Below are 12,050 nucleotides of genomic sequence, written 5' to 3' on the forward strand. Positions count from 1 at the left end.
TCCAGGCCCTGACGCAGAGAAGCATCCCCATAGCATGATGCTGCCACCACCATGCTTCACAGTAGGGATGGTGTTCTCAGGATGATGTGCGGTGTTAGGCTTGTGCCAAACATAGCATTTAGCATTGAGGCCAAAAAGCTCTATTTTGGTCTCATCAGACCATAGAATCTTCTTCCACTTGGTCTCAGAGTCTCCCACATTTGCCTTCTGGCAAACTCTAGACGATATTTTATGTGAGTTTTTTTCAACAATGGCTTTCTTTTTGCCACTCTCCTATAAAAGCCAGTTTTGTGAAGCACCTGGGCTATTGTTGCCATATGCGCAGTGTCTCCCAGCTCAGCCGTGGAAGACTGTAACTCTTTTAGAGTTGCCATAGGCCTCTTGGTCGCCTCCCTGACTAGTGCCCTTCTCATCAAGATACTCAGTTTTTGAGGACAGCCTGTTCTAGACAGATTCACAGTTGTGCCATATTCTCTCCATTTCTTAATAATGGGCTTTACTGTGCTCCGGGGGATATTCAGTGCCTTGGAAATGTTCTTATATCCTACCCCTGATTGGTGCTTTTGAAGAACCTTATTCCTTATTTGCTTTGAATATTCCTTTGTCTTCATGATGTAGTTTTTGTTAGGAAATGTACTAACCAACTGCGGGACCTCCCAGAGACAGGTATATTTAACCTGAAATCATGTGAAACACCTTAATTGCACACAGGTGGACTCCATTCAACTAACTATGTGACTTCTAAAGACAGTTGGTTGCACCAAAGCTTATTTAGGTGTGTTATAGCAAAGGGGGTGAATACTTATGCAATCAGTTATTTTCTGTTTTATGTTTGTAATTAATTTAGAACAATTTGTAGATTTTATTTTTCACTTTGACATTATGGACTTTTTTTGTGTTGATCAGTGGTAAAAACTCCTGATTTTAAATCCATTTTGATTCCATGTTGTAACACAATAAAATGCGGAAAAGTCCAAGGGGGGTGAATACTTTTGAAAGCCACTGTAAAGCAGCGTTAAACCTGTGTTCATGGCTACAGTCCTAGGATGCACTTTTGAAAAACATATTTAATATATTATCTGTTCTAGATGTGATTTCAAGGTGTGCCGTTAGCCCTCCTATCTCCATTGTGTTGCTCCCTGTTCTAGATGTCATTTCAAGGTGTACAGTTAACCCTGCCTCCATTGTATTGCTCCCTGTTCTAGATGTCATTTCAAGGTGTACAGTTAACCCTGTCTCCATTGTATTGCTCCTTGTTCTAGATGTCATTTCAGGGTGTACAAATAGCCCTCCTGTCTCCACTGTATTGGTCCCTGTTGTAGATCTTATTGCAAGGTGCATAGTCAACCCTCCTGTCTCCACTGCAGAGTGCCCCGTCACATACCTGCAAGCAGATGAGCTGTGTCAGAGGCTGCAGGAGCTGCAGGGGCTGCTGAAGACCGAGCCAGAGAGCGAGGAGGAGGTGGTGGATGTTGTCGGGGTGAAGCAGCCTGTCAAGAACCAGATCAAACAGGAGAAGGAGGACGAGGACGAGGAGGTCAGGTTTTACCTGGGCCCCTCGCCCGCCACGGAGTTTGTGAGAGATGCCGGCCAGCAGGTAAAATATTCTTCGGAGTTTCAATGGACTTCTGATGCTGGCACTATAACCTCTTGCTAACAGAACCTATTGGATGGAGTTGTCCCATGTGATCATCTTTATTTTAGACATAACTTGCTCTGTATCACTTGGTCTCACGTATTGTTTAATTATGAACTGAGACTGAATAAACAGGATCATTTTTTATTTATTTATTTATTTTTAGTCAGTATTTTAATTTGTTGATCAGTAGTTTAAAATAAAGAAGTATCTCCTTCACAAGGTTCTCCTGATAACTGTAGAAAAAAAAAAAACCAGCATCCTCAAAAAAAAAAATCCCAGCATCCTCTGAAACAAACAAAAGCTCTGTTTTTAGTTTGTAGTGATCTGCTTTTTCCTGATGCCGATGCATGTTACAAAGATGCTACTTGTTTATGCAGATTGGGATTTCATTCCAGCCAGTAGAACTGGAGAAGAAGGTTTACGGGCCTGCAGTAGAAGATATGATCTTTAAGGTAAGCTGCCAGAGGAACCCCCATTATTGTGAAATATAGACCTGAAGCTGGCCACACTGACATCAGAGTGTTTTAAGTGACTCGACTAAAATAAATCCATCGTTTTGAAATAGGTGTGTGTGTCTCTTGGTAGTGCTTTCAGAGCAAGAACCTCGCTGCAAAACAACAAAAGTTAACCAGTCCAACTCCTGCATCTCTATCAGTGAATCTAATTAAACTCTTGGTATCTGGTTACTTGGTGTGCAAACCTGGATCGTACAGATTACTCTTGTTGGCAAATAAGACCATAGTTGATCTTTGTGATTGTAACATTAATGTATGTATATTTTATAAGTCTTATAAGTTTCTTTGTTAATAAAATACTGTTGTTTATTTTCCGTAGGCAACTGAACAGTTTGCAACTGAGATTTTACGAGAAGCGTTGGCTGTTGCCTTTGCCAGGTCCCCCCAAAACAGGTACATGCTTACTTCATGCTTATCTTCATACAGGACTGAAACATTATTTAGAAATAAACTTGTGTGGGGGGGATATACCCTTGTAGAATCAGTACCTTTTGTATACTAATGTATTGGTTGCATTAGGACAGATCAGTGCAATGGTGACAGCATGCAGTAACCAGGGATCATATTTAACTACATTAAAGTTTTTTAGGAAATGGTATTCAGATCATGGGGTCAAATCAACACAGAGCAAAAGTGCTACCACTTCCGAATTACATGAAATTGGTGTAAATGTACAGTGCCTATAGAAAGTCTACACCCCCCCCTTGAAATTTTTTCACATTTTGTTGTCAGAGCCTCAGAGTTTCATGCATTAAATGATGATTTATTTCCACTTATCAACACACCATACTCCACACTATTAAGGGGAAAAAGTTTTTATTAAGAAAATAAATATGTATTAAAAATACAAAACTGAAAGATCATAATTGGATAAGTTTCCACCCCCCTGAGTTAATACTTGGTGGAAGGACCTTTGGCAGCAATTACAGCTGTGAGTCTGTTGGGATAGGTCTCTACCTTTGCACACCTAGATTTGGCAATATTTGACCATTCTTCTTTACAAAACTGTTCACGCTCTGTCAAGTTCCTTGGGGAGCGATGGACAGCAATCTTGAAGTCATGCCACAAATTTTCGATTGGGTTTTAGGTCGGGGCTCTGACTGGGCAACTCAAGAACATTTACCTTTTTGTTCCTTAGCCACTTCAGTGTAGCTTTGGCAGTATGCGTTGGGTCGTTGTCATGCTGAAAGGTGAACTTCCGTCCCAGTTTCAGCTTTCTTGCAGAGGGCAGCAGGTTTTCCTCAAGGACTTCTCTGTACTTTGCTCCATTAATTTTCCCTTCTATCCTGACAAGTGCCCCAGTCCCTGCCGATGAGAAACATCCCCATAACATGATGCTGCCACCACCATGCTTCACAGTAGGGATAATGTTCTTTCGGTGATGCGCTGTGTTGGGTTTGCGCCAAACATAACTGTTTGCATTTTGGCCAAAAAGTTTCAATTTAGTTTCGTCAGACCACACAATTTTTGCCACATGGCTACAGAATCTCCTGAGTGTTTTTTTCTTAAATGGGATTCAAGGTGGGCTTTCTTGAGTAATGGCGTCCTTCTTGCCACCCTACCATACAGGTCAGATTGCTTGGGATATTGTTGTCAAATGCACACTTTGACCAGTCTTGGACATAAGTGCCTGTAGCTCTTGCAAAGTTGCCATTGGCCTCTTGGTAGCCTGTCTGATCAGTCTCCTTCTTGCTTGGTCATCCAGTTTGGAGGGATGGCCTGATCTAGGCAGAGTCTTGGTGGTGCCATACACCTTCCACTTCTTTAATAATCGTCTTGACAGTGCTCCAAGGGATATTCAGGTCCTTTGATATTTTTTTTATACCCATCCCCTGATCTATGCCTTTGAACAGCTTTGTTCCAGAGTTCTTTTGAAAGTGTCTTGGTGCTCATGGTTGAGTCTTTGCTTTGAAATACACTACCCAGCAGAGGGAACCTACAGGAACTGCCGAATTTATCCTGAAATCATGTGAATCACTACAATTTAACACAGATGGAGGCCACTTAACTTGGTGTGTGATTTTGAAGGCGATTGGTTACATTGGAGCTAATTTAGCTAATTTATTAAAAGGGGGGTGGACACTTATCCAACCAAGCTATTTCAGTTTTTATTTTTAATAAATTTTCTACAATATTTTCTAAAATATTTTTCGACTTTTAAGTTGTGGGGTAGGATGTGTAGATAAATGAAAAAAAAAAAAAAAAAAAAACTATTTTAATGCATAAGGCAACAAAAGATGAAAATTTTGAAAAGGGGTGTAGGCTTTCTATAGGCACTGTATATGTGATGGTATTTTTAAACTGACCCATATGAGGTAACATTGTTTTTGCTAAACCTTGAACAGCTGTTTATTTATAGTTTTTGTTGAGCTACAGAGTTCATTGTGGACCCAGAATGAAATCTATAGCTTGCTTCCAAATCATCTTCTAATTGCTGTCCAATGTTGCATTTTTGGCCAAAACTTGGAGATTATGGGTTGTAGAGATCTGCTATTGTGTGTTCTTTGGTTTCTCTGTGGACTCACTAAACACACACACACACACACACACACACACACACACACACACACACACAGTTTAATCCAAATCAGACACTGTTACACAGTTTGATGGTTTTTACCTGGAATGATTCCTTGGGCCTATATACACTTGTGGTAGTTTTGTGTTTTAGTAAAACACTGTACTGGAATCAAATGTAGTTGTGCAGTACATCGATGTGGGGATTATTCAGAGTGGAGTCGATAGGTCTGTTTTGTAGCCTCCATACTAAACTAATCAACCAACGAAAACAACGGATCATCAATAAACTAAAAAGAGATCAACATTTCAGCACACTCATAGTCCCCTGGTCAATTAAATTGCAGAATAGTATAGTGTGTTTGGTATTTTGCAGTACTAGTGCAAAAAAAATCCAGTATATATTACAGCACTTGTGTGAGGAGTTTGTTAACTATAGCCAAAGCCTTTCAAGAAATTATTCAACCTGTTGACTGGATATTTATTTAAACTTTTACTTTCCAATGCAGAATTCCTAGAGAGATAACAGCTATGAACATCCACCAGGCTGTGAGCAGCATCCCATCCTGCGACTTCCTCACCAATAAATACATGGGCATCCTAATGAAAGACAACCACCCTGAGTGAATCACTGAGAAGATCCCAGTACGATAGCACTCTGGTAAAACACCATGGCTGTCTGCATGGTGCTTTCTGGTTTACCACGGACAAGCTAGTTCAAATGGACAAGTAACTGTTCCCTAAACAATGAATCTGAACTCGCATACACTTGAAACTAACACACTGCAGCCAGCAGTGCGCATAAAGAAGGGTTTCCTGTTTTGATACAGATTGTGAACAGAATATGCTGAAAATGAATTGGTGTACGTGGTTGAAATGAAAGTGAAAAACATATCGCAGGGTTCTATTTAGTTGATATAAGCAGACCTAAATACTACAGCTGTTAAAATTAGGCCGCTGTTTACATACTTTTAATGAGAATGAGATGTATTGGAGATCGCATGCAATGGTTAGATATGTTGTTTTTCATAACCTTGTTTTTCAGAGGCCCCTATTTTGAATCCTCTGATAATTTTTTGTTCCTCCACTGGTGAGTCTTGTTTTGTTAACAACAGAACAGAAATAAAAAGTTGAATCTCATCTTCAAACCTCAGTTGTTCATGGTTTGTTAAAATAAAGGCCTGTAATGTATCTTGTCTTGTTTTATGATGATGTGAATTTCACAGAATGCGCTTTTGTGAGGCCTAATGGATTTTGCTTCATTTTGAAAATGGTTGCTTTAATCAATGGCTGTCTTGAGATTTACTTCGAGATTCAAATCCTTCTACACATTACTAATCTATAGAGTGATTGACTGATACAAAGGCATTTCACACACTTGCAGTTACTATCCTACGGCAGTAAACTTTCTCAGTCAGCCCTACGATGTCTTATTGCTCACATTACACTTTTGTTGACATTACCTTTGTCTTCTGTAGTAACATTTAACTACGTTTGCCCTTTAAGCGGAAGTACAGTTGCGTTATGTATTTGTCAGATAGTTAATGTTTCATAATGTGTTCTGTACGTGAATGCATTTGTCAACAAAGATATATAATTGTTCTTATATTAAAACTGCGAAGTAAAATGTGCATCAGTTGTTTGCTGTATATTTTTACTGCTAGGACCTCACATGTGACGCACACACAGTCAGATAAAGAATGACATTCCGTTTACGTCCTCTTATTAAGAAAAGCACACACATATTCACGTACACGTTGGAACTACTAGGTACTGTATTGGGTGTGGAACAAATCGTAGAGGTAAAAAAAATAGTTAAAGAGGATTTTAAAAAATAAATACATTAGTTAATCATGTACTTGATAACGTCTGCTACTCTATTTGTGAACATATTATTTTGTAATACGTTTTGTGCAATATATTTTAAAACTGCTGAATACAATTACAATACTGACATTACTGGTTCACTACTAGTTTAAACCTTAAATGTAAAACAGCGCAGATGCTGCTTTGATTGTACAAGGGTGTGATTAGTCTCTCTTCTACTCGACTAGCCGACTGTTCAGTACCATGCCTACTAGGTATGTACCACTAAGTGTTTTGTAACATCTCCTTTGAGAAACAGACCACAATTAATTGGCCCAGTGGTCTCCTCTCATTTTTAACTCTTCATATGTTACAAAAAATAACTTTGATAAGTAGAGGTTATCTTTAAACTTCACAATCTGTCTTATTAACAAAAGAGAACATTGTCAAATTCCAGCTTTCACCAAGCAAAATACATTTGTATACTTGTATTTATAAGACTACAAAAAGCTTAAGAAGAGAAAACTGGGGTGAGATGTATGTTGCTGATGAGTCACCTGACCAGCATTTGACCCTGAGACGTTCTGGCCCAGAGCCTAATGTGCAACTTGCTGATCCACAACGCACTTTCTAAAACTTGCTGTGAAGACTGTAAAAAGAAGTACAAAGCACAGCAGACTTGCCCTGCCCCAGTTCTGATCTATTTTAGTGCTGTATAGACAGGAGGCTAGGTGTCTTGGGACATGTGTCTGGAGAGCAGTCTGGATTGGAAGTTTTATATTTTGCTGCGCAGGGCATGTTTCTGAATAACTTCAAGGACTTCCCAGGATTCTCCAACTTTTTATGCAAATATATAAGGTACACTGACACGGATTCATTTTTTTCGGTTAACATGCTACAATAACAGTTCTGCCAGGGCTTGAAATAACAGAAACAGTGAAAAGGATAATTTCAGTTCCATTATGCTGAAACAAGAACTTTGTTTTAAGGTGTACCCTAAGAAATTACCCATTTCCCAAATCGCATCCCAAATTGCATGCTTTTAGAGTGATTGTTTAGAAATCTGTTTTGAAGATCTTATCACGTATTAACGTACTGACTGACAGAACATTTAGTTATAAACATCATCTCACTTTTGCTTTATAGCTTTACAACCAGACTTACAATCTTTTTTTTTTAATAACAGCTTTCACACACACACCATTTTGCAGTGTAAACGCTTTAAAAAGTTGGCATACCATACCATGATAGTGCAGATTTTGTCTTGTTCAATAGGGGAAAAAACATTTTGTTTAGGTGGATTTATTTCAAAAAGTTCTCCATCTGTAAGACACAGAAAGGCCTTCTAACAGCAGGTCGATGCGAGGCCACTTGGGGTGAACTGAATTTTGACATCGCTCAGAGACCAAGTCTGTAGCTTTATCTGTTAACACCGCTTCAGGGCAACACGAGTGTGAAAGTTCTGCACTGTCAGGTTGTTTATAATGCTCCCAGTGGAACGCTAGAGGCACTTGGGAGCAGTGTGAAAGCTGCATTTATTATTTCGCATAGCCTGTCACTGAATTGTCTTGATTGACTTTGCTTGTGTTTGGAATGTTTCTACCAGACTGGACAGCAAGCAACATGGATATAACAGTGCTGTATCCTGCTAAAACATGTTTTAAAATACTGAGCACAGTGCCATCACTTTACGAATAAACAATTTCATAAAATGAAATGGAAATAAACATGAGCAAGAATTTAAATGGAAGTACTCAAGTTTTCTTTACTGTTTTTCTGTTTTCAGTGGAATTTTCTTTCCTACGTTACTAAGAGTGATATGCAATGTCATTATCTTTCCTAGTTCTGTATACAAGTCTGTAGTTTTAAAAGATTTTACTGATCTGTGGAGATAAGGCATGTTTTTAATTTGTTATATTTTTTTTTTACTATATATCAATAATAATCTTCTACAATTGTAATAACACATGCTAATTCCAGCCTGTTTGTTGCAAGTGTGGTTATTGCTTTAAAGATGTAAAACCAAGATTTTGAAATCCATGTTTTTACCTATAGCAGCATTGTCAGTGATCCCCCTTTTGTCTTGCGTTGAACTCTTGGCTTATGCAAACATTCCTGTAAGGGATAAACAACGATTATTTTTACTGATTCAACACTTATTTACTGTTTAGAGTGCAGTTAAGCACGAGAAACTGGACTATTCTCTTACCAATTTTCAACACATTGAGTTGTTTACATCACTTAAAACATTTCTTCCTAGCTGATACATGTTTGAGAACAAGATTCAGTTGGTTGTTGTTGAATGTTGTTTGAGTTATAAAAAAGTGTCTGTGCAAGTGAAGACAGTAGTGAGAACTGTGTTTTAGACATAGAAAGTGGCATTAGAAAAAAATGCAAATAAAATAATTTGATCGAGTAACAGAGAGTAAAGTTATTGATTGTTCTGCCGAACCTAAAACAGATGAATTCGTCATCTGAAGACGTCAGATGAATGTCATCGCCAGCGATCGGTTTTCGAGAAATATTCAGGCAAAATGTAAGCGGGGCTGCAAGCTTGTCTGAACAAAGGTTAAAGCCAGGAAAGAAATGCAAAAGCTGAGTTTAAATCTAATGTCCGTGTGATTGACGGAGATTTACTAAGTGATGATGAAATTGCTGTTTCTGAACCTGTCTGGAAGATATGTAGAAATTAATTTAGTGGCATAATTTGAGATACAGTTGTAGAAGGCAGTTAGATAGGCAGATATAAAAGCTGTGTCTGTGAAAGCAAGGACCTGTGTACAGCCACGTTTAGTTAGAAGATTCATAGAATTAATCAATCAAAAGATCAAAGGGTGTGTGGCAGGGCAAAAGCCCTGCACATGTAAATAATGTATTGTTTATATGTATAGTTTAAATAAAATATTGAACATGTGTGTATTCGATATGGCAGGTTTTTGCAGTTGTAAATAAAGTTGAAATGTTTTTAATTTGTTCGGCAGGGATGGGGTTAAATCCAACTCTGCCAAATCCATGTGCGGAATGAGGCTGGGGCTTATTTGACTAATTGAAGATCAATTAAGCCCAGCCACATGGTATAAAAAAAGGAGCTGGAAAGCCAGTTCCTTTGGTCTAGTTTCAGAAAATGTGCAGCCTCACTACTGTGTGGAGAAAGTGAGTGAGTAAGTAAGTAAGTTGTATAGGGATTAATTTAGGGGATTTTGATCCCACAACAGTTTGTCACAGAGTAGGTTCTGGATTGGGACCTCCCTTTTAATGGGAGCAGCACTAAACCAGTGTTTGGCAAACTTTTGATTTAACTGTTTTCTCACTGTGTTTTCTAGTTATTATTTTGATTACACTCCGTCCGTGTATGTCCTTCTGCACTAGGGCTGTCATTGCTGGTACCCTAGTGGCAGCCACCTGTCACTGCAATTTCGTTTATGTGAATTAAAACCTGGATGCCTGAATGGCATTGTCAGCTGCATCCGTCTCTCTCTTGTCATTCAGCGGACACCTACAACAAAAGTAGCAGGTACTAAGACCCCCTGTTACAGATGACATCACAGATTTAAAAAAAAAATAATACTAAAACAATAACATTTTAGTTTCTATGTGAGTTGTTGCTTCGAACATCACAGGAATTGAACAGGTACCAGGAAGCAACGGTAAAGCGAGTTCATTATCTGAGTAAAAAGTAATACAAGAAATAACTTGAAATGAAGTAGCAGACCCAACATCATATGAGAGTATCTGTTCTTTCTATCTCTCTCTCTCTCTCTCTCTGTTTAAGTTGATTGAAATATCCCCTTTTTTCAGCAGGATTTACAGAGATTATAGCCAGCCTGATAATGAAGCAGCTTTTTTGTAGGCCACGTATTGAGGTCTGACGGTGCGCTGCATAGTTTCTGCACAAAGCGAGTTACAAATTCAACTTTAAACCCCAGGATTATCTTGGAATTATACAGACACCAGTTTCTGTACACCTGTCCTGTAGATAAGCTGGTACTATCCAGATGTTTTGTTTTTCTGGCAAAAAACTATGGAGTGCAGTGTCCTCATGTTGGAATAGTGGGTAGTGCACTGGGGGTTCACTATTTCTTTTTTTAAAGGGTTGGTTAACAGAGGAAGTACCGCATTTTCCCTCAGTTGTTTAAACAGAGAGTGAACAGACCACCTCCATTCCTCGTCAAGCCAAAAACCTCTTTCCACATGCCGAGCTCAAGCAACAATGTGTATCTTCATGAACAGTATTGCAATCAAAGTGTGTATTAGTTCGTGCAGTAAAAGAGGAATACAAAAAAAAACAACTTTGCTCTTTGAAGTGATAGTAAGCTTTTAATTCCAATGTTTGACAAACTGCATGTTTGTTAGTTGGGAAAATATCTGTACAATATATGCAGCAATTCCCTTGCTTAGGGCTTACCCACTGCTTGTGCTCTTTGACTAAATATTCTGATGCTGCTGATCTAGCACTATTACTGGCCACCAATATAAAAGGAGTCCTGTGCTGATCCACAGATACGTCAATAACCATATTAGGTTGTATTCCCTTTTATTTAAAAGATCCAAGCATGGGGAGTTGTGGGGGAAGCTAGTCACTAAAGATCAGTAATGGGACTGTGCAGATACCTATCTTGTGAGCATCAAAGATACAGTCAAGGCACTGTGTGGGAGGACAGCTTCTAAAGACAGGACGAACCCCCTCTGTGATGTCAGCTAACCCACTGGAGGATGCAAACACTCAAAGCCTTTGTTTTTTTTTTCTGACTGTGTACCTTTTTTTATAATCATGCTATTTTTCTTTAAGGCTCCTCTCCTATTTCAAAGATCATGAATCACTAAAAGTGTATATGCATTTACAGTATTTAGAAGTGAGTAGTTTTTCTAGAGTTACGATTATACTGTATTTACAGTATAATCGTAAGTCTCAAAAAAATACTCACTTCTAAATCTTTTGTAGTCATTTTTGTATTACTTTAGTATAAATACATGTTAATTTGGATTCATATGTTGTTTTTTTCTGACTTTATGTGAACGAAAAAATACACATTTGCCTGTTTTCCCATTGGAAATAGTGATATTTTGAAATATCACTGTCCTGGTCACAAAAGCAAAGTTTGTGGGGAATAATAGCCATTTTCTATACTTTTGAGGCATAAGCAATTAGGGAATAACACTTACTACCCAGGAACAAAAATTGTGTTACATAGTGTTATCAGAACATTTCGGACTGAGAATCGGTAAGTGTACAATATTGGAATTGTAAGTATAGTATTACATAAAAAATGTTTCCATTACTGCAGTGTTGAATTGAAATGTCTGTATTTCAGAACTGAAAGGAAAAACGCCAGTGACGGACGTGGCCGTATTCTTACTGCAGAGCATGAGGTGGCCATAGTGGACATGGTGCTGCAAAAAATGACATTCGCCTAAAGGCCATCCAGCAAAATATCATTGCAGATGTTGACATGTTTGAAGGGGTTGATATCATAAGTTTAACCACAACTGGATGCATATTGAAAAGCAACCAAATAGCTATGAAACAAATTTATTTGGTGCCTTTTCAAAGAGATGAGGAGAGAGTGAAAGAA

The 12,050-nt window shown here is 38.4% G+C and overlaps 1 protein-coding gene across 2 annotated transcripts in view; it reads left to right on the forward strand.

The window, feature by feature from the left end:
• The window catches only part of LOC121322963 (YEATS domain-containing protein 2-like), a 57,310-nt gene extending 51,448 nt beyond the window's left edge, over positions 1–5,862 (forward strand). For both annotated transcript variants that reach the window (XM_041263624.1, XM_041263625.1), the window contains exons 28-31: positions 1,368–1,597; positions 2,017–2,091; positions 2,474–2,547; positions 5,181–5,862. In XM_041263624.1, coding sequence (XP_041119558.1) covers positions 1,368–1,597; positions 2,017–2,091; positions 2,474–2,547; positions 5,181–5,298 — 497 coding nt within the window. In that variant the 3' untranslated portion in view covers positions 5,299–5,862. The remainder of the gene's footprint in view (positions 1–1,367; positions 1,598–2,016; positions 2,092–2,473; positions 2,548–5,180) is intronic.
• The last annotated feature ends 6,188 nt before the right edge of the window (positions 5,863–12,050 follow it).

The sequence above is a fragment of the Polyodon spathula genome, chromosome 11, assembly GCF_017654505.1.
Source record: "Polyodon spathula isolate WHYD16114869_AA chromosome 11, ASM1765450v1, whole genome shotgun sequence".
In the NCBI taxonomy this organism is placed as follows: domain Eukaryota; kingdom Metazoa; phylum Chordata; class Actinopteri; order Acipenseriformes; family Polyodontidae; genus Polyodon; species Polyodon spathula.